Below are 27777 nucleotides of genomic sequence, written 5' to 3' on the forward strand. Positions count from 1 at the left end.
ACCGCATACTCAAATGCAGTGCTGCAGCAAACAATCTTACAGGAATCAGGGGTTCATTATAGCCACCAAGTTCAAATTTACTCCACGTGGATTTCTAAGGTCTCCAGTCAACTCAAAAAATATTTTACCTATGAGCACCAGCTCTGAAATCACCAGGTTTCACAGATGCACAATCCTAACCATGTAGATTTCTAAAGAAGCAAGAGATGTATGCAACTAAACAGGAAGAAAAATCTTATTGCTGACACTGGAACCATCATTTCTGCATACCCACAGGAAGCATATCTGTGAGGCACAGCACAACCATAAATGGGGGGCAGGGAAGCACCACAAAAAGGAGCCTGTTTACGTTATCAGATACTTAGAATTACCACTTTCCTCTTCAGCAGGGCTCCTGCACTTTTAACAGCTGCATAGCAGGTGAACAAATGAGTGGCACGCACTGTATCCCCATGCTGAGAAAATGATCACCTATTGCAGCAGTTGCCTTCTAGAAATTACTGGACCACAGCTTCCATAATCTGACCACTGGCCAATATATATCAGTTTACTACAATTCTGTATGTACAGAAAAAGCCACATAAAAATTTGAAATCACAGATCTTCAACTGTTTCAGACAGCATATAGAAGTTTTCAGTAAAAGTTTAAAGGTAAACATACAAGATGCCTTCTGAATCTCTACTGGTAGGGCATTTCAAGGAACTAGGCTGATGACACCAAACACTTGGTTTCCTGTCCATGTCAAATGAGCTCCATCAACTCAGGGGACAACCAGCAACACCTCCACAGACAATCTCAGTGACTGAACTGAGATATAAGGGTTCAGGCAGTCCCTGGACCTAATTTGTTCAAGGCTTTGTAAATGAATATCAAGACCTTGAATCTGGCTTGGTAGTAAATATCCCTACCAGATATTTTGAACGCTGATGTGTTTTTAATTTATTGATTTTTTATTTTTTATTGATTTTATTGCTTTTAATAATAATCTTGTGGTTTTATTGTTTTTATAAACTGCTTTGAAGTCTTCTACCATCAAGCAGTATATAGATTTTATGAAATAAATAAAATAAATGGCCAGCCCGTGCAGACATTTTAACAACGGTGTCACATTTTGTCAGTCAGGTGCCCCCAGCAGTAGTCTGGCTGCTACATTCTGCATCAGTTGGGAATTATCAAACCAGGCCCAAGGGGAGCCCCACACAGAATGCACACTCATTTTTACCTTCCATTGTTGAAGAAACTACTCTAAAGTTAAAGGAATTACTAAGATGAGAGGCAACTGAGTCCTGCTGGTTAAGTATACAGTGTTATTCCGTTACTCACAGTACCTATTTTACATTATCGTCCGTATTAAAATGCTCCAAAAGGTCCCTAATTTCAGTGACTTAACTCGCACAAAATGAGCACCACACTCACCTAAAAGTAGTTAAAGCACCAACTCTGGCACATGTGTAAAGCAATTCTATAAATAGTGAACAACACTGTCTAATTATGTACAAAAAAATGGTTCTTAAACTTTCTGGGGTCATTGGATCCCTTTGAAAATCTGATGAAAGCTCTGGAACCCCTCCTCATATTTTTTCCATTCCACAAAGACTTTTTTCAATGTAGCAGGAAGGAAATTAAAAACTGAATATTTTTATGTACCCAGTTCACAGACCCCCCTGAAGCTCATCCATGGACTTCCTAGGGATCCATGGACCATTGTTTAAAAACCCCTGATGTATAGCACATAAGCTCTAAGGGTTTTTAAACAAAGGCTATGTGGCCAACAACTAGGGATGCTGTTGCAGTGGATTTCCTGTGTTGGAGGGTTGACCTAGTTACTAGATAAACTTGAGGTTCTTTCCTACTCTACAATATCCTTCGAACAGGGACTTCAGACCACATGTGTGTTTCAGACCACATGTAATAATCCCTCAAGTGCACCTGTATTTCTTGGCCACGAAACTGGCTCTACATACTCATTGGTTTTCATCAATAGTGATTTTCCAGAAAAGGTCCAAATATTTCCTGAAAATATTTTCAACACCACCCTAAATTAACTGAGATCTGATTTAACATTTGACTTAGATTTAATAAATGAAATTTTAAAATGTACGTCATGTTACTGTTATGTGCTGCATATAGCCAAATGTAACTGAACTATAAGGGAGGGGGAGATCTAAACACACTTACTGGGGAACAAGAGCCACTGAATAGAGTAGCACTTAATTCTAGGTAAACAAGAACAGAATGGTGCTGTTAGTGTGGTTTAAAAGGATCCACTCTATTTCTGTGATTGTGATTTGTTTTAACTGTTTTAAATTCTGAATTTTAGACTGTGGTAATCCACTTAGGGACCTGCTGGAGAAGGGAAAGTAATAATAATATTAATAATAATAATAGAGGAGGCAAAAGAGGGAGAGGATACATTATTGTTTTAATTATTATTTATTAAATTTATAAACAGAGGTAGCAGAAGACAAACATTAATTTTAGTATGCCTGAAAAACCATGTGCATAAAAGTATCTGCTTTCTATGGATATTCACTTGAAAGGAGTTAATTACAACTTCAATTCTTGATTTGACTGGCATTATATCCATTCCAGCTATCCAGTTTGACTGGTGTTGTATCCATTATGGTAGTAATTACATTTATAAAATACTGCATTTCTAAAAATTAAACGTTTTCAATGGAAAAGTATAGCTGAATAAAATTTTCCAGCCCACTGATCATTATAAACAATTAAATATTTTGCTGTATTATGGATGTATGTCAAGAGGCACAGATCCCACTGCTTAAGCACACACCCCAAGGGACTGCTTGACCTGTGCTCGTAAAGCAGGCATGGCCAAACTTGGCCCTCCAGATGTTTTGGGACTACAACTCCCATCATCCCTAGCTAACAGGACCAGTGGTCAGGGATGGTGGGAATTGTAGCCCCAAAACATCTGGAGGGCCAAGTTTGGCCATGCCTATCATAAACTGTAGCAATGTAATTATGATGTGTAAAAAGTAACCACAAAAAATGCTTTTGCTTATAAATATTCTGTGCTTTTGCAGCGTTTAAACCAAGGAGTGGAAGTTGTAAACGCAAACACACAACCCCTTTTTGCTCTCAGCAAGATTCCATGAAGAAATGGCAGTGATGTAATTCTTGCAATGGCTCAATGCTGCTGTTTGTTTTGCTCTTCACCCTTCCCGCCTTGCAAGGCCAGCGTGTGCAAATAAACACAGAGAGGCCCTCATCAGTGCTCCTTTTCATACTAGACGCTTTTGCAAACAAGCAAATACTTTCTCAAAAGTCATGCACAGTTAAATCTAAGGCTTAGTCTGAGGCTGCTAGAAACACGTTAAACAAAAAAAGAATCTTTTCCCAGGCTGGTTCCAAGTGTCCTGTCCTTGGTAAACTGTGGCCAATCATGATGAACTTTGGGGAAAGGTGCAAAAATCCGGGAAGGGGCTTAAGTGTAAGGCTATAACAAACCTTCATTGGAAAGTTATTATTACACAGCCTATTTGCAGGAGCAAAAACACATCTGAGACACTGGCATTGCTGGGTAAACTCTAGGATGCAATAAAAAAACAGAGCAACAGCAACGTGGGAGTTCTCTGCAAACAGTTGGGGATGCCGGGCAGCTGCCCAGCATTTGCATTCATTTGGCACGGCTCAAGGGCTAAGGATGCTGGTCCAGAGGGGGCAAAACAGTTTCCCCACTGGTTCAGCCGCCACTTTATGTAAGAGCAGTGCAGGAAGCCAGCCTTAGCCTTTATCACTTACGCTCATCGGCTTGTGTTGATTTCACAAGGTGTCGCCACTATTTGCATCAAGCGTTCCTCAGATCTTTTCTGCCCTACTTTGGCTGGGCTTGCATGCATTTGCATCTCATCTGCCATCTCCCCCGCTCCGAAAACTGTGATTAAGCAAATCCCAGCGTCCACATTGTAATTCAAAGCACCGCCTTTGTTGCTATTTCAAAGTTTACAAGGATTTTATAAGGAAGGAGAGTTTGGCTCTTCTTCATTTTGCCCCTTTAAAGAAAGCGAGTCTTGTCTACTCAGCAGAATGCCCACCCAACAAGATCATGCCCACCCAACAAGATTACTGCGAAGGAGAGATAAAGAAACGCTTTTTGTAAAGGGGGGCGCAGAACCCACATTCTGCACAACCTTTGCCCCATTTTAAAAGCAGCCAGCTATGAGATCGGTAGAGAGAGTGAGTAGGAACGCAGCATTTGCAACCAGCTGCCTCGGAAAAGGGCAGAGGAAATTCAACAGGAAGAAGGCAAATGTCTATTTCTAACACGCACATGCTTACACACCCCAATGCAGAGAAAGGGGGAAGGCATATTTTAAAGACCAGAACATTTAAGTGCATAATGTTTATCCCTTCCCTTTATTTAAAAAAATGAACACGACTCCTTAGATATCCCCCGCTTCCACAAGCAATCCCACAACCCTAATTCGCCACCACAGCTGTGAGGGGGGTTTCTTTTCTTTTCGCTCCCGAAGTTGCCCTCCGGCTCCCAAAGCGCCCGGCAGCCCTGCTGGGGGCAGGCGGAGTGCGCGCCCCAAGCCCGCCGCGGGCTCTGAGGGAGAAGACAGCCGCCTCCGCCGCCTTTTCTCTCTCCCTCGCCCCGCTTCCACTTACTTTCAGCTGAGATTTGGACACTTTGCCGCTTTTCTCCGCGTCCAAGGCGGTGAAGGCGTACCAGATGGACTTCAGAAGCTCGGCTCGCAACTCCATGGCTCGAGCGCCCCGCGGACAGAGTCTGCTGGCTCGGCAAGGAGGATCCTCCCTCGGGCCGCTCAGGAAACGCGCCGCTTTTGCGCCGCGCAGCCGGCAGCGAGGGCGCCCTGGAGCCGCAGCGCCTCCTGTCGCCTCGACGCTCGGGGAGCTTGCGCGCCACCTTCTCGCTCTTTTTCCTTTCCCCTTTTCGTTGTTCAGTGTAATTGAGCAAAGAAGAATGAATACAAATCTTTTTTTTAAGACAGGAAGTTCGCCCGTCTTTAAACACTAGCGGGAGTCCAATTTGTATTCGAGTCCAACAACATTCAGATTTGGCATGTCGCCTGCCTGGTTACTCATTTCATGGGGCTACATAAATGTATTCTTCTCACGGTTAATGCCACCTGTTGGGGGGCCTCTTTCTACTTGGCAAAATTTTGTTGTAAAAAATTGTTTTAATCTTGCCTGCCCCTCAGCATACTCAAGGCAGTTTACAATATGCAGTATGAGGTCTCCAAGCAGAGGCCGTCAGATAAGGATGCTCCAGCTCTTAATTTCCTGAAGGGAAAGTTAAACTCAGGCTATGTTACACACTATATATACCCTTAAAGCACATTCAAAGCACTATTTCCCTCAAAGAGTTCACCCTTGAGGAATCACAATTCCCAGCAGCCTAACTTAAACTAGTGCCCAGAATTCTTTGAGGGAAATAATGTGCTTTCATGGTATATAGTATGTAGCTTAAGTGCCAACTCCTAGGGGCTGAGGTCCCTTCACACACACCACAATAAAATATTTGAGGGAGTTGGGCCCCCCAAAGTTGATGGGCTTACTAGTCTAAAACTTGGTCTGAGTTTTAGTCTGAGAACTTAAATGCCAGAAGAACATACAAAGATAAAAAAAGAGGCCTGAACACCTGGCAGTGCTCTAAGAACAAACAATTATGGTCTAGGGAGGCTTGAAAAGACAGCACTGCACATGCTGTAACTGCAACAGAACAGTTCAGTACTATTTGAGCTGGGTGTGTCTCTTATATTCATACCAACACAGCTTCGTAAAATGAGTAAAAGAATACAACTGCATGAGCTATATGCAAAATAAACATATAAAAAACAAAGAAGCACCATATTGCCCATTTAGAGCAATGTTCACATGTCATGGCTAAGGCTGTTGTGATACAGATGACTTTCTCCCTAATGCTACAACAACAGAACGCCAATTTAGAAGGGGAACTCAGTATCCCCTATACAACTACAGGCAGTTCAAACAATAGATCAGGCTCACAGAATGAAATGCTGTTTGACTTGTCACTCATTCAGGGGGACCTAACAGGATTAAAACCCTGTATGGTAACATCAGTAGGGATCTCTGTTGGCTGCTTAACTGGATCACACATTTCTACAGCTTATTGTAGTGAAGTATGACCAGGGAGGTAGGCACATTCTGCTTCACGTCTCAATTCCTTAATAAGGAAGGCCAGGCAACTGCTGAGAAAATCGAAAACATCAAGTCCAAAATTTTATTAAATACACATTTAGCGTCTTCTGTTATTTCAGAGAGTGAAAGAGGCAAAGAAAATGTAATACAAAGCTGTTTCTTCTGCTTGGAATGTCTGCTTCAGTCTATTCCACTTGCTGAGACTGGGAAGCAACCACAATAATTACATTAATATTTGTCCTTCTCCGGTACTGTGCATTTCAGTTCTGCTCAGAGAGTGTGTGACCGCTCCTGTGCCAACACTTTCTGCTCCCATGTATCTGAGGTAAGGAAAAGTAGAGAGCACCCATCTACCCGTAATTCCTTTTCCTGAACTTTCTATGGCTAAAAACACATTTAATGCTAAAAACTTCAAAGAGATAAATCTCCCCAGTCATGCAAGTCCCATAATCTTATGAAGGCTGTTCTAGCCCTCCAAGTAATTAAATACAAGTGTTTCCTCCAATAACATTCAGCAGAAATTAGAAAGGTCCAGAATGATAGTGCGGATGCCACCTCAGAAAGTTAAGGGAAGGCTTTCTTAAAGAGGCTTTAAAACGTGTTGTAGCACTTATAGGAGGAATATTTCTAAACCAAGTCTCATCCAATAGTTCATGTAACTTCACCATCTATGCTTCTCAGTTATCAGCTCATTCATGCCGGACAGATGGCAGCAAATAATAAGGGATCTCTTCAGGTCCAGAAGGATAAGCACCCATCACTTGGCTTTTGAGTTGGAGGTTCTGAAGACTCCAGTGGTCCACCCAGCTTCAGTTGCTCCAGGTCCATGGGAGGTCTCAGCACCCACTGTTTGATGTGGATACCTTAAGAGTTGCAGACTCCTGTTGAATTGCTGAGGTTGACACACTAATGGCATCATCAGAGCTCTGCTGCTCTTTTACCTGGAAAGAGAAAAAGACGGCATCACTCTCAAATTTGCTTGGCAGTTAAATAGAGTTGTGGTCCCATCTCCACCACCCACTGCTTCAAGTCATGGTGACTAATACCTAAGGTCAAATAATTTTGAGGCCTGAGGCAGAAAATCTCACAAGCACTTCTTTCCCTCCCTGGCAGTAAAAATATATAATAAAAAATCAGAATAATCAATAATCTGCTAACATTTCATGACACCCAAAATCAATTGCCTGAGGCTGCCTAATGACAGCATGGAGTTGCCTGGTGTTTCCAAGTGAAATAAAGGAACCCAAATGGCAAAAAATATGTATTCGGTTAGGAGACACACAAGTGATGGTCAGGTACATGGATGAAAAGTGATAATAGTAATATGAGATTAGCACTAAGGACGTATTCACAAACAGCCCTGCCTGCAGACTGAGCACTGGTTGGTTATGGTGCACCGGTGGAACAAGTTCACTGGATGCTGCCCCATATTGTCACAGACATCATTAACTCCACTTTTGGACACCCTCTGTCTCTGGCAACTGAAGAGCCAACCAGCATTATCCAAGGAGATGGATTTGGTTATGGACTGTCCACTTGCTAATCTCTGGCCTATGAACTGGCTCCCAAGACAAAGCAAGCATCGAAGTGCAATTTGGCAGAGAGAAAGATAATATTAAAGACATGTAACTTTTCGAAGTAAACATTGGATGCAAAGTTAACCACTGCTGGCTTTCTTTCACATACAAATTATTTTAAGACACTATATATACATACAGTGGTACCTCTAGTTATGAACTTAATTCGTTCCAGAGGTCTGTTCTTAACCTGAAACTGTTCTTAACTAGAGGCATGCTTTCACTAATAGGGCCTCTTGCTGCTGCTGCGCTGCCAGCACACAATTTCCATTCTCATCCTGGGGCAAAGTTCTCAACTCGAGGTAACTCTTCCAGGTTAGCAGAGTTTGTAACCTGGAGCGTTTGTAACGTGAGGCGTTTGTAACTCAAGGTACCACTGCATATTATTTGGAAGTAGATATGCAGAAGCAGAAGTAGCTCAACGGGGAAGTGAAGAAACAGCGTAGGAAGTTATGTGGAAATGAAGTGATTGCATGGTGGGAAAAGAAAATAGGTAGCAATGTAAAAGGGGCACAAAAGGAAATCAGGCAGCTGTGAACATACAATATAGTCTTTGACTTCATCTATCCCATACATCAGGGGTGAGGAATCTTTTTTGGCTCTGCAGGTCACAGCCTGATCAGGATCCACCTCATTGGCCAAATTTTACCCACTCGTCATTATGGCATCACAACTGGGAGAGGGTGGAGGCCTCCACCTATCAAAATCCCTTTTGTAACTTTGCAAGTCTCCCCACGCTCCCCCTTCAAACCCCTAATGCCCCTAGAGGCTCGAACAAGACCACAAGGGGCTATTTTAGAATGATTTTAGAATGCTGTATTATTTTATTGTTGTTAGCCGCCCCGAGCCCGGCTTCGGCTGGGGAGGGCGGGTTATAAATAAAATTTATTACTTCTTCTTCTTCTTCTTCTTCTTATTATTATTATTATCATTATCATCATCTTAAAGCCTTTGCAAAACCTGTCTTCAAAGCAGGACCCACTTCCTTTTCTATTAAAAGTCATGTTTAAAATGTGCTTTTGGGGAGCTGCTTTGAATAGTACTTTGCAGTTTTAAGACAGCCCCTGTGCACTGAGCCTCTTAAAGAGTTTTGTCAAAGCACTCTTTGAAGCAGCCTCCCTATGTTTTTTAAACTGTTTAACGGAGGTGGGGATGCTGCTTCAAAGAGCCCTTTTCAGCTTTAAGATGCCCCCTCCCCAGCTCACTTAAAAGTAGAAGGCAAAGGACTTTAATGCCTTTCAAATGATAAGCAATCCCGCTGCACAATCCTGTTCCTTGCTGGAAATTGGGTGCTCAGCTAGTGAAGAATTAAAGCCTGTCCTTCCATCCATCAGATGATGTTACCAATGACATAAGATGATAGGCATTATTTGGGAGGAAATCACAGGCTAAATTGGACCCCCTGGTGGACCAAGCCTGGTGCAGGGCCAGAGGGTCCCTACCGCTGCTATACAGAGTTACCTGGGAGGAAACCCCATTTAACTCAATGGACTTACTTCTTACAAGGGACAGCTACTTATGGTACTGTTCTGAATATAAGGTGTCCCTGAAAGAGATCACAGCCCCAGAATGAGATCTCTGAAATCATAGCTTCCTTACCTGTTAGAGTGTGATTATAGGCTGCACTCAGGTTTTATACAAGCCAGATTTGGGGGGAAAGTGTAACTTATATTCAGACCAATACAGTAATATTGCTCTGTATGACTATTAATGTGTTCTTTGTAAATCCTAAAATCACAAGAAGAAAAGAATACAGTACTTTTTGTGGTCTTTAAAATCCCTAAACATTCTACAAAAAATTCACAACAAAGGCAATTTCTCCTTATTGTAATTGATGGGGAACAAAGAAGTCTGAAACCCAGAAGGAAGTTACTAAGTTTTGTTTTTTTTTTAAAAAGTGTCTGCTCTCCCACTTCACTCCTCAAAGAACACAAGTACCTGGTTTCAAACTGAATTTTAATAGTTGCTCCTTCACCTGATGCTTCAGACTGGCTGTCCCGTTTGATTAGCTTTTCAAGAGCCTGCATTGTTCTCTGCTCAAATATTTGTTTGGTGCTCAGTTATTTTTACACTTAAAAAGCTGCTTTGTGTGACTGAAACAAGGGCTGCCAAGAAGGAGTAGTTAGTTTCATGATTGGCTGGTCTCTGTGTCAATCAATGCCCTAAAAATGTGGCATCTGCTGCATAGTGGTAAGGCAGTATGAGGTCAGACTCATCACCTGTATGCATCCTCGGGGAGGGGGACAAGAGGCTCTCTTCCAACATGACCAAAACACCTGTGCCTGCAAACTCTAAGCAAGATGTGTATATGAAATACCTGAACTGCAATATAAGTGTCCTTTGCTGTTGCTAGCACTGTCAGCTGCTGCTGGTGGATGGATGCTGTGGGCAAATCCTCGGATGCCTTTGTCCCAGAAGTGACTATTGTAACCTGAAAAGTATCACATCAGCACAACCATTACATATATATATATAAAACACTTTCCCAGACTATGTCAAAGGTTTTAGAAGAAATGAGTACCGGATGTATTTCAGTCCCATCGGCGCCAATCATAGTCAGCACATTTGTACCACTTGCTGAAATATCTTCCTGGGGTACTGATACTGCTGTGCCATTCTGTGTTAGCATGGTGATATCACAGCCAAGTACTTGCAAGTCTTCAGGAGACAGACGGACCTGCAAAGAGCAGGTGAAAATGCAGTCAGGCCAAATTGCAGGCTATGGATTAAAAAGAAAAGATTCAAGCTGGGCTGGGAGCATGGGGAATAGAAGTAGTCAAGTGACAAAAAGCTCATTCACACAGGCACGTTCTTCACCTGAAATCATAACGTTCCTTGCATACGCAAATGGTGAAAAATTGGACTACATCACCACTAATAGGAAGATATAGTAATAGAGTAATAGAATTGTAGTCCTGAAAGGGACCATGAGGGGTATCTAGTTAACCCCTTGCAATGCAGGAATATTTTGTCCAATGTAGGGCTATCCCTGGCTCTGTGATATTCACCATTTTGAGGGGCTTATTTTACAATCAAATGTATGGTGTATGTATTTTATGAAACAAACAGATAAATAAAACCCTGCTCTGCAATGCTCATTCACCCAAACTGGTGTGATTAGAACCCTTGTCCAACTAAGTACCAAGGATGGGGCTAACATGATTTAAGTAGATGTTGCATGCAGATGTACTATAGCCAATGTTTAGGATTAGGGCATTTTCAGGGTAAAGATTATCTGATCTGACCTGTCCAAGGTAACAAAACCGGAGAGTTGTTACCTCTGTGGATTTAGTTTCAAGTTCTGCAGACTCCATACCTGCTCTGCTCCATCCTGAGATACGAGAGTCACTGGCACAGCCCTGCAATCCTCCTGCTCCTCCTCGTGTTCCACCTTCACAGAAACAATACACTGGTGTTTCAGTGAAGGCATATCAAACATGGCAACTGGGAGAACAAGGAAAGGAGATTCAGCAGAGTGCTCTACTTGAGCAGCAGAGTCCATTGAAACGGCCTTGAAATGTTCTCTGAAGGTAAGGTAGGAACAACAGAAGGGAGCATTTAAGGCAGGCTTCCTCAACCTCGGCCCTCCATGTTTTTTGGCCTACAACTCCCATGATCCCTAGCTAGCAGGACCAGTGGTCAGGGATGATGGGAATTGTAGTCTCAAAACATGTGGAGGGCCAAGGTTGAAGAAGCCTGATTTAAGGACCAGGAAGCACAAGGAAGCATGGCAATGAGCCAGGAAACGACAATAATATATAGACTCAAGATATGAAGCTTCCCACAAAACTCTAGTGCCTACTCACTTCTCATCTGCTGCTCATAGAGGGCCTGTTCACTCTCTTCTGTAGCTTCCAGCTCTCCATGCGCAGTGCGCTTGTGCATAGCCAACGTAGAGGTCTGGCGGTAAGTTTTGCTGCAGGTGTTGCAGGTGTATGGCTTGCAGTGTGTGTGAACCACATGGTGTTTGTAAAGGCTAGAATATTCAGTGAAGCGCTTCCCACAGCCTGGCACCAGGCATGCATATGGCTTCTCCCCTGGGAAATAAGAAGAAGGAAATATAAAGGAATGGGTATCTCTCACTTTGTGGCATAAAGCAAAGGCTGCAATCCCAAAACACACTTGCTAGGTAATAAGCCCCATTGAATATACAGTGGTACCTCAGGTTAAGTACTTAATTCGTTCCTGAGGTCTGTTCTTAACCTGAAACTGTTCTTAACCTGTTAAGGCTTTCTGGGAAATGATCTATAATGAAATGAAAAAGGTACTTAAATGTACGTTTCCTAAAAAACCAGAGGCCTTTCTCTTGGGCATTGTCGGCCAATTGGTGACAAAGAGGGATAGAACTTTTTTTATGTATGCTACGACAGCAGCAAGAATACTCATCGCAAAGTATTGGAAGACACAAGATCTACCCACTCTGGAAGAATGGCAGATGAAAGTGATGGACTATATGACATTGGCTGAGATGACAGGCAGAATCTGCGATCAACGCAAAGAGACGGTGGAAGAAGAATGGCGAAAATTTAAAAGCTATCTTAAGGACTATCATAAACTTAATGAATGTTAAAGTGTTGTGGTTCCTAGAAACAAAGGGATACAGCGATATAAGATTAGAACATAGAGAGGATTAGGATGACAGAGATTGAAAGTAACAATTGGGAGTTGCTAAAAATTTTGGACATTGGGATGCAGAAAGGGGGGGGTATGGGGAAGTCCTAGAAAAGAGGTTTAGGAAAATATGTTATGATATTATACATGTATGTTTGTCTCTTTAAGTGTTTGTTTGTCTTCAAAAAAGTTTGTAAAACCAATAAAAATTTTATAAAAAAAAAAAAGAAACTGTTCTTAACCTGAAGCACCACTTTAGCTAATGGGGCCTCCTGCTGCCACCTCGCCGCCGGAGCATGATTTCTGTTCTTATCCTGAAGCAAAGTTCTTAACCTGAAGCACTATTTCTGGGTTAGCGGAGTCTGTAACCTGAAGCGTATGTAACCCGAGATACCACTGTAGTGGGGTTTACTTTCAAAAAGGTATAGGATTACACTGCAAGAGTACTTTAAGCAATTGGGAAGGGAGCTTCAAATCTCACTCTACTGGTTTTTAGTAGTTCAATACATATTTTCTTTTAACCGGCCATCTTACAGATGACAACTGGTTCAAGCAAGCAAGCCTAGTATAGTTTCCATGTTGATCCCCCCAATGCAGTAATGTGTCACTGGGATGGTCTGTTACACATAATGAAGTTCAACCAAGTGACACCACCCCCACAGATTGTGAAAGTATACCATGCTGAGGATCGCCTGTATGGTGTTTCCCGTTAATGAAATATGAAAATTAAGATACATACACAAATATTACCTGTATGGATTCTCATGTGGTTTTTGAAGTTGGTGGCACTAGTGAACCCTCTCCCACAGTTGTGCTCTGGGCACATATATGGTCGCTCACCAGTGTGTGTCCGGATGTGGACCTTGCGTATATTTGAGGTGGTGAATGAGCGGCCACAGCCCTCAAAAGGGCACCTGAAAGGCCTCTCACCTTCAGGGGAAGAGAGAGAAGGCACCCTTAGCAAGCCTGTGATAGTACTGACATTTTAAGACACTCTTGCCTTTAAGTCCACAATATATCTACACTGTAATTGTGAGAATGCTACCTTGCCAGGCTGGGCAAAGGTCTTCCATCTTCATTATGGTGTCAAAGAGCCAACTGCCGTATGTGAAGCTAGTATGAGCATGACAGCTTGAAAGGCCCTCCATCATTTTTCCTTAGGCAGCTACAACCTGAACAGTGCCTCATTCTAGATCGGGGGTGGGGAGCTGGATCCACACACACCTGAGGGACAGGTTTGGCAGGTGGGTATCAGTCACTTCACGTCACATGACATTCGGTGACCTATTTTCGCCCACACAGTTTGAAATCAAACCATGTGGGCCAAAAAAAAAAAAAGTGCATGCCAATCAGCTAACTGTTATATTTGTAAAGTGCTGAGCATGGGAAATGAGCTGATAAATGGTGCCTGCAAATCCCATACTAAAAATTATACATAGAAATACACTTATATAAATCTGCACAATTTATTCTAGATTAAAATTATGGAATTATTTGGTACAGAATCTGGACAAAAAAAATATTAGTAGCCCTTTTGCCTCTTTCTAGAGTATTTGGGTTTGTCTCACCTCCCTCCCCCAGTTTAGATTTCTGCTCTGGGATAGCCCCCAAATAAAATAATAAACACTTTGGGACATACCGGTATGCGTCCGGATATGTTTTTGCAGGTCTCCAGAAGTCTTGAAAGCTTTGGTGCATAAATCTTCTGGACACTTGTATGGCTTCTCACCCGTGTGGGTTCTCACATGACTCTTCAGGCTATAACCTGCAAGGAAAAAGGTTATGCAAGGTTAGCAGCGTGGCAAGATGGCGCAAGCAGCACAGCAACTCCAAGAGACTACCCAAAATGCAGCACACTGATTTTAGAAGTTTCGGGTAAGCTAAGTAGCTTGAGTCACCAGGAACTATACCTTGTACTTAGTTCAATTTTGTTATCCATTTAGGCTCAATAGTCCTCAGCTTGCTACATTTGGATCTTCCTTCTCAGACCTGCATAACTCCACTTGAACAAGATCATCTTTTGTTCTTGACACACATTACCTGTAGTAAAGGTTTTCCCACAGCTTGAGAAGTCACATCTGTATGGACGATCACCTGTATGAACCCGCTCATGCACCTGTGAAGACAGCGAAGGCTCAGGCAAACTGAATGGGACGATTCCAATTTGGAATATTTATCTTTAATTATTTCATAAAATGTATATACCACTTGACTGAAAAAGCTAAGTTGTTTACAAAAAGGTGAAACAAGAAAAAGAGGGGGGGAAATACAGCATTACCTTAAAACGTACAAAAAGTGAAAATACTAAAACAGATTAAAGTTTAAAATATAGAGGCTGAGAAGAGGATTGTACCCAGGCTCCCTCTGACATCACTGCAGCAGATCCAGCCTCTTAAAATCTATTCCAAAAGAATTTTTTTAAAGCTTGCACTGGTGAATTACTGTCTCTTCCACAGCATCAATGGTTTCCCATTGTAGGTACAGAAGAGCTTTTAAAAGGCAACATTGTGAGCTTACAACGATGACTTACCTTCAAATGATGAGATGTGGTAAAGAGGCGGCTACAACCACTGTAACCACAGCGGTAAACTCTATCAGGAACCTTTGGTTCCTTCCCATTGCTCTCCACTTCCTCCTCGTGGAAGCCCTGCCAAGCAACATAAAGAAGTTAAGCTTAAACGAGTCCTGCAAGTCACCATTCCATCTGCTACGAACACACATACTCTAAAAGTGGAGTCATGTCACCAGACAAGGAGAATTGATGCCACAAGTGCCAGATATTGGGGGCTAATACTGATGGAGGGCAAAATATAAATGCTTCAAATAAATACATTTAATACTTTTATATCATTCTAGAAATTTGGTATTTCATTCTGTTTGCAGAATCACAAAGCAGGATGATTTGAACCTTCCACAGAAGCAGAATAATATCCTCACCTTACTGGCATAGTCCTTGAGGGCAGTAATGGAATCAAGTTCAAAGGAATCATCTTTCTCTCCTACAGCCAATTCCTCCAGTCCCACATCTGCTTGCACTGTCAGTGTGGTGCTACCCACTGACAGGGAGACAGGACGATGAATGAAAGCTGTGGATCCATCTTCCAGCTGGATTGCTTCTAAGGTGTTGGGGTCATAACCCTCTGGAGGGGACCACAAACACTGTAGTAGCACATGTCAGCTCTAATTGCTACTTATCTACCTCTTGATCATTTAGAGCTGGCAAAAAGATGAAGAGTTAAAAGCATCAATGGCAAAATCTTCACGGCAGTTCAAAATTCAATCATTGCAAACACCAATAGAATCCAACTCTATTTATGGCTGAAAATTGCAACATGAAACACATTCCACAATCAAAAGCTGTGTGGAATCATTATACAATCACCACAGAATGATTTCCACACATCCTTGAACTGTTTGCAGAGCAATAAGGAACAATCTACTTGCTTGGTAGTTATTTGTCAATCTGGATAGGACGATTTTGTATGGCTACAGGGAAAGGATTTGATAAGATACTGAAACAGAACACATTCCCTGTTACCAAACCATACTGTGAAGCATCAAGAGTGAGTGATATGCTCAGGCACTTGCCCTTCCAACTCTTAACAGAAAGTTACCTAGTTTCCTTAAACCACCATTTACCATGATATCCAAACCAGTCAAGGGTAGTCTTCAATTATCTCTCCAAATCAGGATTGATCCTGAGAGAGGGGAGAAGAGAGCTCTTAAGCCGACTCTTTCTGTTCTCCAACTCAAGGTTTGGCAGTGATGCAAAGAGCCACACCATCTGTCTGCACATCTGATTCCCCCCGAGAGTTTCCTTCAGAGCTCTCTCTCTTCATCACTAACCTGAATTGTTTTATGACTTGACTCAGGGTGAGGTAACAATAAATATTCTAAGTCACAGAGGTGTAAGTTTAAAAAGACTATGGGAGGAATTCAGTGTCACAGTATTATGATCGTTCTGTCAGCACAAGCATTTCTGCTTCCCAGACAGCATGAGCGCCCGTCTCCTTCCCCATGCACTGTTCTGAAGTTTCCCCAAACCCCCAGAGCCAACTGGGAGGCATATGGGGAGGATGAAGCCCCATTGTGCTAATGGGACTTGTTTCACTGGCTCCTGCTAGTGCAACAATTTAGTTGAGTCCAGCCCAATAGCTACACACACAGCTGTGATCACATTTATTAGAGTACTGGGTTGCATTCAACTAAGTTATACTCAGAGTTGATGCACTGAAATGAATTAACTGAAGTTAGTAATATTTATTAACTTTAATCAAGCGACTCGTTATCATTGAATACTACCCACTGTGTGTGAATTATTTTACCTAGTATGTGGAAAGGAAGGTTCAAAGACTGATCGTTACCTTGGGGAGCATGATGTATAAAAGCCATAGTGCCGTCTTCCAACGCTACTGGCTGACCATCTTCAAATGTGATGGACTCTACAGAACAAATCAGAACATACACAAAAATAAACCTCATGCATCGTAAGGTTGTTATGCAACACAAAGTAAACAAAGCTGACTTTACAAGAACTCAAGAATTCTAGCCATGGTTTGCTCAAAGGCCTACAGGGCCCTTGCTCTATGATCCTTGAAGAGACGCCAGTCCATGTCAGTTCAATGAATCGAGTGGGGGGGAAAGTCTAATTGCATAAAAAGGCAGTAATGCAGCCTATTATCACAGCTAGTATTCAGTGCTCCTCCCACTGCAAAGCTTCTTCCATGTGATGAATGATGACACCAGGGAGAGGAACCTTTCTCCCTTCTTTACAACATGACTACATGCAAGGTATCTGTTTTTACATGGAGGTGTAAGAATAGATTGCTGGATCAGGTCAATGGCTCATCTAATCCAGCATTATGTTATCACAGTGGCCAACCAGGTGTCTATGGGAAGCCTACAAGCAGGATGTGAGGACAAGACCACTCGCTCCTTCAATTTCCAGCAACTGGCATTCAGAAGCCTCCTGCCTTCTGGGCATTAAAGGAAAACGACACACAGCTTCCAACCAGAATTAGTACAGTCCAGATTCCTACAAGCTGAAATCTACAACCTGTCTACCTCATGATGTGTAACATGGGTCTCAGATAAGAAATTAGGAGTATTTAGGTTGTGATGTATATTTGATCAAACTAACAGCTCAATTCTATGCATGTTTTCTCATGGAAACAATGGTATGTACCCCCATGACAGTATGAATAGGATTGCAACTCTAGGCACACAAAAATGGGAGTTAGCCCACTGAACTCAATGAATCTCAGTTCTAAGTAACCATGAACAGGATTGCACTGCAATGCTACAGCAGCTTACACACAAAATATTATTCTTGTGGAAGATTAGTATCAAGCAGGTCCAAAACAGATGCCCTTAGGCAAATTTACTCATTAGCAGCACTGTTGAAATCCAGCACATTTTATCTGCTCTACATGAGAGTGTGCTGATTTACAGTTCTACCTGAAATACACATCTCTAACTGTGAGAAGTGCACTACTGCTTGGTGCAAATTTCACAAGAGGTTCACTCACAGAGAAAATTGCAAACAGAAAAAAGCAGTGAAAGCTCCCCAAATTTCTGAAATAGGTATACATCTATTACTCCTAACCTTTCTGCAATGTTACTTGTTGGACAAAAGCTGTGGATCCATCTTCAAGTTCAATCACTTGCCCTTCAATTAACTTCTCTCCTGAAACAGATGACAAGAGAATTTGTTACAGCATTGAAAAAGCCCTCCAGGTTAACAAGATTCAACATGTTCACCCAGGCTCACTTGACAATCTCTTATCAAGGAAAATAATTACAAAGCAAAGTGCTTTTCGGAAGCTCAGCCTTTGCATGTTTATTCAGAAGCAAGGTAATTTCAAAAGCAACATGAATTGAACTGCAGCCTCACAGTGCAATCTAAGTATATTGTCTCAGAAATAAGTCTTAATGAGTTATATGATTTTTATGCCCAGGTATGTATATATAAAACTGCAACCATGGCCAATATCTACCTACATTATATTTGGGTACAAGAATTGGCATGTCAGCAGATATAGAAAAACCCAAACATTACTTTTAAAAAATAAAAATAAAAATCAGAACACTTCTGCCAATAGCCTTTTGCAATCAATTATGTACATCATTTAAAAAAGATACTGTAATGGTTTTAAACAAGGAAATGAGAGTTCTCCTTTCCCTCATTTGGTTAAATAGAGATTCCTTGGGAAACACTTTATAATCACTGAGTCAGAAACCACATTCCAACGGAAGAATCCTTAAAATTGAACATTTTTACTCTACTCTTGCTTCTGCAGCATATATCCATCCAATTCAATGCGGCAGTTAGATGTCAAATTGCTTTGTTTGTTGCATCTGTATCATATTGGTCATTCAAACACATGCTGTGGTCAATCAGGACTCACAGATCACATTCTTCTTTCTAAAAGCTCACCATTAAAACCACATTAAACTGTGTTTTTATCTTTATTTAAATTGAAAAACATGAACAATTTGTCCACTATAATTTTGTCCAACAAAATATTTTAACCTAGTGTATATGTCCAAGATCTTCCTGCATGTGTAGTACTTTGAACATTAATCATATGGTTGGATCAGTCCCAATCTCACCAGCCACAAGAAGGCAGCCACTACAGCACCAAAGTTACTCACCATTAGCATCTTGCTGAACATAGGCTGTTGTTCCATCAGAAAGGGTCGTTGCCTGTAAGCCAAAGCTCTCCATTGCGCTCTGGTGGTGGCTCCTTAGACATGTATTCCACATATAAGATGGTTCTCCATGTTAGAACTAAAACATAAACAGCAAGTTATATATAAACTTCTTCTTCACATTTATATAAAAAGTAATCCGAGTAGAATTCTTTGGACAGGATTAGAATGTAAGTCTACCAAAGGCTAGTCGCCATGACAAATCTCCATGTTCGGAGACAGCCTACCTCTGATACAGGTCAAACAACAGGGGAGTACTGTTGGCTTCATGTCCTACTTGTGGTTTTTCCCAAAGATATCTGGCTGGCCAATGTTGTAAACATGAGACTGCAGCTTTACTGACTCGTCAAAATCTCTTGGTCCATAAACTGGCACAACTACACCCTCAGACCCATGAAAGACAATAACTGCATAGCACCAACTTCAGTCTGGAGTGATGAACTGGCAGTTTGCAAACTGAATCTGGTCAATTAAGCCATTTCAACTACCCCCCCCACCTCCTGTGGTGAAACTTTAGTCATACAACTGGAAGAAACTCAGGCTAGCATTGCAAGTAGTCTCCTTTCTGTTACTGTTCCATAATTTGGGACACAAAAAGCTGCCTTATGGAGTCTTGACAATCTTGCTCTGGATTTTCTAAATTGACTGGCAGTGGCTCTCCATGGGTTTCAGGGGCTGAGGTCTTTCCCAGGCCTATATGGTGATGCCATATATTGATTTAACCTAGGACATTCTGCATGATCTGCCATGGAGCTACAGAAACTTTTCTCTTTTTTTGCGCTTTTTATACATTTGTGTTCCTCTCCCCTTTCCTGTTGCCAGGAAAATAATTGGCATTTGCTAAGTAGCCTCCTGAAGGGCATCATTCCATATTCTTTGCTTAAACATACAATAAGATCAACAGAACTTGTAAGGAAGCTTTACTTTTTTGTGAAAAGCTTTAGGAAAGAGGGAAATGACAGAATTGATTTTGGTGAATTCTGTTGACCAATGTATTCCCTAAAATTTTACTAGCAGGGGTCTTGTGGTACAAATTGTATTGTACATTAACAGACCAAGGGTTATAGATGACGGTTCAGCAACCAAACCTAAATCACGGATGAAGTGTTAGCATTTGGATTGAAGAGATATAACTGGGGCTCCACGTAGGTGAGGGATGCTGAACTGGGAAAGATTTTACCAATCGGGAAAGGAGCTGGGAGATATTCTACAGAAAACCATCTGTGGTCACTTTTTTCTTTTCCTGGCCATACATTTTACCAGCACACTTGATGGGAAATGATCAGGTCGCTTCATCTCTGCTTGCACGCAAGAGCCCTCGCAGAAAAGGGAGCCAGCCACCTTTCCCCACAGAATGGTAGTTGGATAGGGGTCCCCAACGTCATCTATAGTCCCCTCTATGGAGAAAGAGCTCCTCTGATTTAGGCAGGCAGAAACCCAACAGGTACAGCTTCCCCACACAGTCGGGGAGATCTCCACTCGAATTTCTGCCTGCCAAGCAGCTGTTGCAAGGCGCCCGGGAAGGAAAAAAAGAAAGCGGAGCTCCTACTTCTTGGGCAGGAATCTGAGGGGTAAGTCGTGCAAAAAAGGAGGGCTCTGGGACGTAGGAGGGGGCAATGGGGGCTCTGCTGTGGAGGGGACCCGGGGGCACCCCCTCTTTCTCTCCCAGGGTGCAGCGTCTCGGCGGAGGAGATGGAAATCTACCCCCCACAGGAGCATCTCCCCATCTCATCCCCGCCTCCCTGCCGGCACCGACCTGTGGAGGGCCGAGTCCGCCGCCTGACCGCCATGCACCAGGCCTCGCCCGCAGCCACCTGCCCTGCAACCTGTATGACGAAGCTTTATCCAGCTTCGCCAACCTGCTCGTCGTTTTTGTTATCCAGGTTCCGGGGCCCCGCCAAGGTCGCTTCCAAATCCCGGAAAAGGAAAGCAAATCCCCACGGTGCTTGCTAGTGCGCATGCCCCGGATTCTTCGGCATGCGCAGATATACCGGCGAAGCATCTGCCCTTCCTTCTATTTATATACCCACCTTTGCAGGTGCGACCAAAACAAAGTACTGTATGCCTCGAAATGAAGCGAAGTCATGGGTGAGCAGCTCCCTCTGCTGGCCACGTGGCGAAAACCACAGATCGAGTTCCTGTGTCTTGGTAGAACGCAAACGGCAAGAATCGCACAGCGGACATCACACCAGAAATTTGCTCTTGTAATTTTATTTTCAATTAGTTCGCATCATATGGTGCAAAGTCGTATTAAAGGAGAAACTATTGAAGAGGTATTTGCCATTTCACATTTTAATGCCCATTCACCTGATTTGGTGAAGATGCCACTGGAGCAGCTCATAATTCCTTTCTTGTTTTTACCACCCTGAATTATTTGGTGCGGTCAGGAAGTTTGACCACCCAGTGGCGTAGCGTGGGGGGTGCAGGGGGGGCCGGCCGCACCGGGCGCAACATCTGGGGGTTAGGGTTAGGGGGCGCAAATCCACGGGTTAGGGGGCGCAAATTACTTGCCTTGCCCCGGGTGCTGACAACCCACGCTACGCCACTGTGACCACCTCAGCGCTCAGCCCTGGGCTTAGTTTTAAGGTAGTGATTGTGTTGCAAAGAAATCCTCTTCAAGCCACAAATAATTTTTGTTGGAAAAATTAGATTTTCCTTCCCAAGTGACTTTTATTTTTTGAGAGACCTGTATGGTGGACTATAAGCAGTCAAGCTTGAGCTGAGATTCCTGCATTGCAGGGGATTGGACTAGATTACCCTTTGGGGTCCTTTCCAACTACAGTTCTAAGTGCCATGGGCACTCATGAGATAAGTGCCACTGGTGACAAGTGGCTGTACTCCCCTCCCTTTCCATGCATGTACTGTTTTGTGTACCTTTTAGGACTCATTTACTCTACTGAAAGAAGCACTTTCCTCACTGTAAACCTCACTACAAACCACTTGTAGTGTCTTAACCAGGGGTCAGCAAACTTTTTCAGCCGGGGGCCGGTCCACTGTCCCTCAGACCTTGTGGGGAGCCGGACTAATTTTGAAGGAAAAAAATGAACAAATTCCTGAACCCCACAAATAACCCAGAGATGCATTTAAAATAAAAGGACACATTCTGCTCATGTAAAAATGCTGATTCCAGGACCGTCCATGGGCCAGATTGAGAAGGCGATTGGGCCGCATCTGGCTCCTGGGCCTTAGTTTGCCTACCCATGGTCTTAACAGTTCTACCATTTCACTGTACACAGAATATTCAAAAAGATCAGGCACAGCTTAAAAGAATCCTCAGCGTGTTCCACCTTTTCAAGTTAGGGAGTGCTCTGTTGAGGGTACCAGAACCAACAGCCCCCGCCCCCCCCAAATCCTGGAGACAGCTCTGATTAAAGTGATGGAGCTCTTTTCCAGCCCTTTAAATGAACCCTGTGTCAAGCATTAGAAAAACCATCTTTCTCTTCCACACACAGCCCCATTGTTTCCCCAGACCTTTTATTTTTTTCTTGATGGCTACTAGTCATGATGGCTATATGGTACATCCAGGATCACTGGTGGGATTCCTTTAAATGCCAGCTGCTGCGGAACATTGCGGGATAGGCTACGGCTCCCTTGACCTGCTTGTGCCAGTGCAAGGCACAGGTTGGAAAATGGGAGAAGAAATTAAGAAGATGGGCAAAAAATCTCTGGGAGGCACGTGGGGGTGGGAAGGGAAAAATACAAAAGAAAAAGGCTTCTTCCGCTAGAGCAGACTTCCTCAAACTCGGCCCTCCAGATGTTTTTGACCTACAACTCCCATGATCCCTATCTAAGCAGGAGTAGTGGTCAGGGATGATGGGAATTGTAGTCTCAAAACATCTGGAGGGCTGAATTTGAGGAAGCCTGAGCAAGAGCCTCCTGAGGTCATCTTACCTATGCAATTCCTTTGACCTGACAAAGAAGAAAGAAAAAAGTGATGTCTGCAATTTCCAGCTGACTTGCCAGACACTGCCTCCAATTTTTGACTGGCCCTACACCATTTTGTGGCAAGCGAGCCTCAGGAATTTTGTTGTCTCAGGTGAACATTGGGAATAGAAAATTTAAGAACCCCTTCTCCATAACATCTAGTTTTACCCTGAAGGAGAGTTGTGAGAGGACTGCACAAGGGAAATAATTGCTGGTGGATTATGCTTCGCAGGAGTGAAAGTATTATTTTATTGATAGGGACTATTAGTTGCTAAAAATACTGGCAAATGTTTCACTTCTCCAAAGATTATAATAGTGCTTTTGTGGATGATTGGCGTGTATATATGCTGCCCATCAAAAAGCCAGACATCAGCTGAGTCTGTGGACTGCCTGCCACTAATCAAAATATACTAGCAGGATCAGCACTACATGCAAGGACAGCAACAACGATGTGCAAGCAACAGTAATTCTAAGAACCTATCCTAACAGGATCCATTCTGGGTATGGTCCACTTTGCTATTAGCCCAAGTTTTTAAGCAAACTAAGGTTCCCTCAGCCAGTAAAGTGAGATGAGCTCCACAACCCCAGAGTCGTTCGCGACTGGACTCAACTGTCAAGGGTCCTTTGCCTTTTTAAGGTTGCAAAAATACCAATTCGGCTTTATTTTACTTCATCTGGCATAATTATGGGCCATACCAAAATACTCAATTTTTTTTGAGGTTTTGAAGCTCAAAGAACTCTTGGTATCTTAAAGCCTTATACAGTGGTACCTCGGGTTAAGTACCTAATTCGTTCCGGAGGTCTGTTCTTAACCTGAAACTGTTCTTAACCTGAAGCACCACTTTAGCTAATGGGGCCTCCTGCTGCCGCTGTGCCGCCGGAGCACGATTTCTGTTCTCATCTTGAAGCAACGTTCTTAACCCGAGGTACTATTTCTGGGTTAGCAGAGTCTGTAACCTGAAGCGTATGTAACTTGAAGCATATGTAACCTAAGGTACCACTGTAGTGCCAAAATCAGTCAGTTTCCAGAGGGGAATGAAAGAGAGAGAAAGGAACAGAACAAAACCCTAAGTAGTAGCAATGCTATGAATTTGGAATTTACAAATAAGAGCAGTGGAAAGCACTTCTGAAAGATCAACACAACACCAAGAAATTCCATTTAATAATTAAAAAAAGACAATATGAAATGCAAACTTTTCTTTTTACAAGTTCAGATACAATTTCTTTTATCAAGTGCAAATAACTTTATGGACTACACCTTTTTCATCATTTAATCATTATAGGAGATACTGGACTGTGGATGACTGCACAATGCAATTATAAATATTTCAGCTTTGTTGTTTTAAATTGTTATATTTCCTATGTTGAGATAGAATTTTCAGCTTTTCAAACCTTTAGATTTTCTACATTTCATTAAGGATAGAATGGAAAGAAGGGCTCTAGCTAGAAGGAAAACAGGTAGAATTTCTAAGCCAAATTCAATACAAGTTTTTCTTTCAGAGCTGGCCTTGCACTTTTGCCTACAGGAAGCAATTGGACTTGAGCATCTCCCCCTCCCCTCCCCAGATAAACAAATGCTTATATGCCATAAGAAATTGCTGAATATGATGACATCAGAGCCAGATATGAATTCTTAGGTGTTACTATGATGCCATATGCCCTGCTGAAGTACTGCAAAAATGTTCACATCAGAGGCAATTCAACTTCAATGCTGAGATGATTAGAGTAAATTTAATGGGGCAAATTCCGATTCTGGATCCAAAAGAGAAGAAAAGCAAACTATTAACACTCAGGCAGAAAAGCTTCAATACCACTACAGGAAACAGAGATGATCTGATCCAAGTGCAGCCTCGCAGCTTTTTAAGACACATTTCCAATTGTTAGTTTCAGGTCATGGCTCAGAGAAGGCAACAATTTCACCCATAGAAGTTGGGATTTCATCACTAGTATTTGCACTGGATTATGGATCAGTGACTGACAAGTGACCTTACATAGGGAAGAATTAAACTGACAATGGTATACTTCATTTTTCAAGTTAGGATTCACAACAGCTCATCTCAAAACCTGAGTTCAGTGCTGAACTCAGGCTTTGAAAAAGGGAAGACTACAGTGCCTCTAAGCAGGGGCAGAGAGCATCCCCTTCTCACTGAGAATTCATGGCTACAGCTCTGAGTTTAGGGGAAAGAGCCTTCAGGTGGACAATGCAAATTCCCAGGAAACTTGAGCCCCAGCACCTCTTCTGAAACATTCAGAAAATGAACTATACCACCTCAATATCTAAATGGGGAATCTCAGGTTCAAATATATCAAAACCTCCCTGCCCGTGCAAAGCTAACTTGTCAGAAAGAGTGAAGGTTAGATGACACTTTGCAAATGCTAGAAGACTTTAACACTGGGATGCATTCCAGTATGTGATCCCTAATATGCATTCTTGATATTGAATTGAATTTACTCTCAAGAGCTGCTTGTGTCCAAAAGGTAATTTCCAAGTCACTAGAAATATTCTGCACAAGTCCTGTGTCCCTTTCATTGGTTACATGAAGGAGCTTGATCTTCAGGATTTACATTGGAATTTACTGTGGTGAGGAAAAACAAAAGATTCCAAGAGCTGAAAACTTACGTCACATTTAGTCACCATTTCCCCAAATCCTTGTCTGTATTCATTTCTGTTTCATTTTAACACATGCACGCACACGCACACAAACACACACACATTCTCTTTTCTCAGGCAGGTATAAATATTGTAGTTTCTAGGAGAAAAAAAAACTTCCCTCTAAATAATATAAAGACAACTCAAAAATGATTGCACTTAATAATATGAAAAAGGTAGAAAGGAGAACGTCCTAGTGCACAAACATTCACTCACTCCTGCCTTCACACTGCTTGCTCTTTTTTTTGTCATTGAGTTACTCTTTGGCAGAGCTTATAAGAAGTCTGATCTCTCAGCTCCAGTCTCCATGGGGGAGAAATCACATTGGAAAGTCTCACTTTTTACCATGTTTTCTTCCCCTTTTTCCAGACATCATTCCATGTGAGATTGTGGCTAGGCCAATGTTTTCTCTGAATGCAAAAAGGCAAGACTCCGTCACGAAATGATGCTCTTAAGTCACCAAACTTGCCATCACGAACATGGGCGATTTACTTTCACACTTCTGTGATATGTCTTTTTCTTTTACATGATCTTCCTCCCCACACCTTACGCTTTATTTTGTCTGATCCTCTCTGTAAGACTGTGCTTGGTTTATTTTTCTCTTTAAAAAACACCCCCCAACAGTCTGATAAATAAGGCATAACCTCCCGCATTCTGGGTGTCCTTTGCCCCCAATTCTTTACGAAAGAGTTCAGCTGGACTGGTTCCACTGCTTAGAAGCTGCTCAATGTCTCTCCGTTTCTTCTGTGTCCCAGGAGTGGAGCATGATATGGTAGCAGGGGTGTTTCTATCTAGAAGCAGACAATCGTGTGCAGAGAGATGTACAAACAGCCTCTTTGGCAGCTGCCTTGCAGCAGAAGGGGCCGTACATAATTTGCATATATGGGAGAAGGCGGAAACTGCCCTGGAGTTACAGGCCCCAGTAGAGGCCACTTGTGAAGAGTGTATCACTTACTGGGGTATGTGAACTCCATGGGCTGAGACTCCAGTATGGAAAGCTCAGGGGATGGTTGCCAGCTGCTTCTTCCAAGGGCAATGTCATCAGTGAATTTGGTTTGGAGAAAAGCCAAGGGAAGACCAATGGTTAGAGTCATCTGCATAGTGAGAAAATGGGGTTTGTATTCGTAGGAAAAAGTCATTGAAAAATAAGAATTAAGTGTAAGAAAAAGTTTTCTTGGCTGTCGAGGAGCCTGGAAGGCTGGTGAAAAGTGTCACAAGGCTATTTGTAAGGCCTGAGAAAGCTGGAAACTTTGGACCGGAGGAGTTTGATAAAGGATCGTGGGAGCATTTCCTTGTGTTTCTCTGTGTATTTGAAGTAGTTTTGTGGGTGAGCCAGCACATCAAAGAAAGCTTTGATCAGCTTCTTGTCCTGCAGGGAAAACAAACAGAATGGACATGTTAACTTTAGGAGCAAGGGTGTGTAGCACACACTGCAGAACTCCACAGGGGCTGCTTGCAGACAGATAGCTCCTACTGCTACTCAATCATTGCTCTCCCACTATAGGGACTAGAATCCAGTCGTACCTTGGAAGTCAAACAGAATCCATTCCAGAAGTTCGTTTGACTTCCAAAATGTTTGGAAACCAAAGCTCCTGCAGCCAATCAGAAGCCGCAGGAGCCCTGTTAGACATTCGGCATCCAAAAATAGTTTGCAAACCGAAACAGTCACTTCTGGGTTTGCAGCGTACGGGAGCCAAAACATTCGAGAACTAAGCTGTTCAAAAACCAAGGTACGACTGTAGATGGCTTTTGAGGGACCTATGACCTTTAAAGTGCACATGTAACATAATGTGTAGTTGGCCCTTTATATCATCAATTCAGTGTTTCCCCACCCTCTGCAAGGAGCTCCCCAAGGACAAGTCCCATAATAGTTCCTAGTCCTGCTGTCTGGAATCCTTTTTCAATAGGAGATGCCTGGGCAGGAATCATATGCATGCTCTATTAGCACATGCTCTATTACCCCAATAACAAAACAAAAAAAGGCAGCCTCACCTTCAGTATTTCCTGATGGTTTTCAGAAGCATATAGCCTGCCATCCCGTACAATATCCTCCACGAGCTGTTCATAATCCTCTACATTGTTGAGAAAGGAAGTGGGAGGAAGAAAAAGCAAGGGATTAACACACCTGCTATTATTTGAAAGAAACACGTACC

The 27777-nt window shown here is 42.6% G+C and overlaps 3 protein-coding genes across 10 annotated transcripts in view; all 3 read right to left on the minus strand.

Annotated features, from left to right (window-relative positions):
• The window catches only part of DEF6 (DEF6 guanine nucleotide exchange factor), a 44411-nt gene extending 39599 nt beyond the window's left edge, over positions 1-4812 (minus strand). The window contains exon 1 of one of the 2 annotated variants that reach the window (XM_081195839.1): positions 4637-4812. In XM_081195839.1, coding sequence (XP_081051965.1) covers positions 4637-4732 — 96 coding nt within the window. In that variant the 5' untranslated portion in view covers positions 4733-4812. Of the gene's footprint in view, positions 1-3766; positions 3881-4636 lie in introns of those variants that run through there. The other variant, XM_081195841.1, reaches the window with a different exon arrangement.
• A 1603-nt stretch (positions 4813-6415) lies between these two features.
• Positions 6416-20953, minus strand: ZNF76 (zinc finger protein 76). Of its 2 annotated transcripts, XM_081194913.1 has the most exons (14): positions 20807-20953; positions 18994-19129; positions 17945-18025; positions 16704-16781; positions 15277-15479; positions 14870-14986; positions 14380-14455; positions 13979-14104; positions 13090-13269; positions 11535-11765; positions 11045-11172; positions 10250-10405; positions 10046-10159; positions 6416-7092 (listed from the first exon to the last, which is right to left on the minus strand). In XM_081194913.1, exons 2-14 carry the CDS (start codon positions 19103-19105, stop codon positions 6988-6990), a joined length of 1707 nt encoding a protein of 568 aa, XP_081051039.1. In that variant the 5' UTR covers positions 19106-19129; positions 20807-20953; the 3' UTR covers positions 6416-6987. The 2 variants fall into 2 exon arrangements, with proteins under 2 accessions (XP_081051039.1, XP_081051040.1); XM_081194914.1 differs by lacking the exon at positions 13090-13269.
• A 3145-nt stretch (positions 20954-24098) lies between these two features.
• The window catches only part of SCUBE3 (signal peptide, CUB domain and EGF like domain containing 3), a 116175-nt gene continuing 112496 nt past the window's right edge, over positions 24099-27777 (minus strand). For all 6 annotated transcript variants that reach the window (XM_081195808.1, XM_081195811.1, XM_081195810.1 and 3 more), the window contains 2 exons: positions 27617-27696; positions 24099-26993 (listed from right to left, as the gene is read on the minus strand). In XM_081195808.1, coding sequence (XP_081051934.1) covers positions 26844-26993; positions 27617-27696 — 230 coding nt within the window. In that variant the 3' untranslated portion in view covers positions 24099-26843. The remainder of the gene's footprint in view (positions 26994-27616; positions 27697-27777) is intronic.

This window comes from Podarcis bocagei, assembly GCF_964188305.1.
Source record: "Podarcis bocagei genome assembly, chromosome: 5".
Classification (NCBI taxonomy): Eukaryota; Metazoa; Chordata; class Lepidosauria; order Squamata; family Lacertidae; genus Podarcis; species Podarcis bocagei.

Bases quoted from the DNA above. Each gene is read 5' to 3' on its own strand.
- ZNF76 (XM_081194913.1), bottom strand. From the start codon at position 19,105: ATGTGGAATACATGTCTAAGGAGCCACCACCAGAGCGCAATGGAGAGC. The intron at 11,173-11,534 runs GTGAGTAGGCAC...TTGTTCTCCCAG, and splicing joins CTATGAGCAGCAGATGAGAA to TTGCCATGTTTGATATGCCT. The intron at 10,160-10,249 runs GTACTCATTTCT...GATACTTTTCAG, and splicing joins ATGGGACTGAAATACATCCG to GTTACAATAGTCACTTCTGG.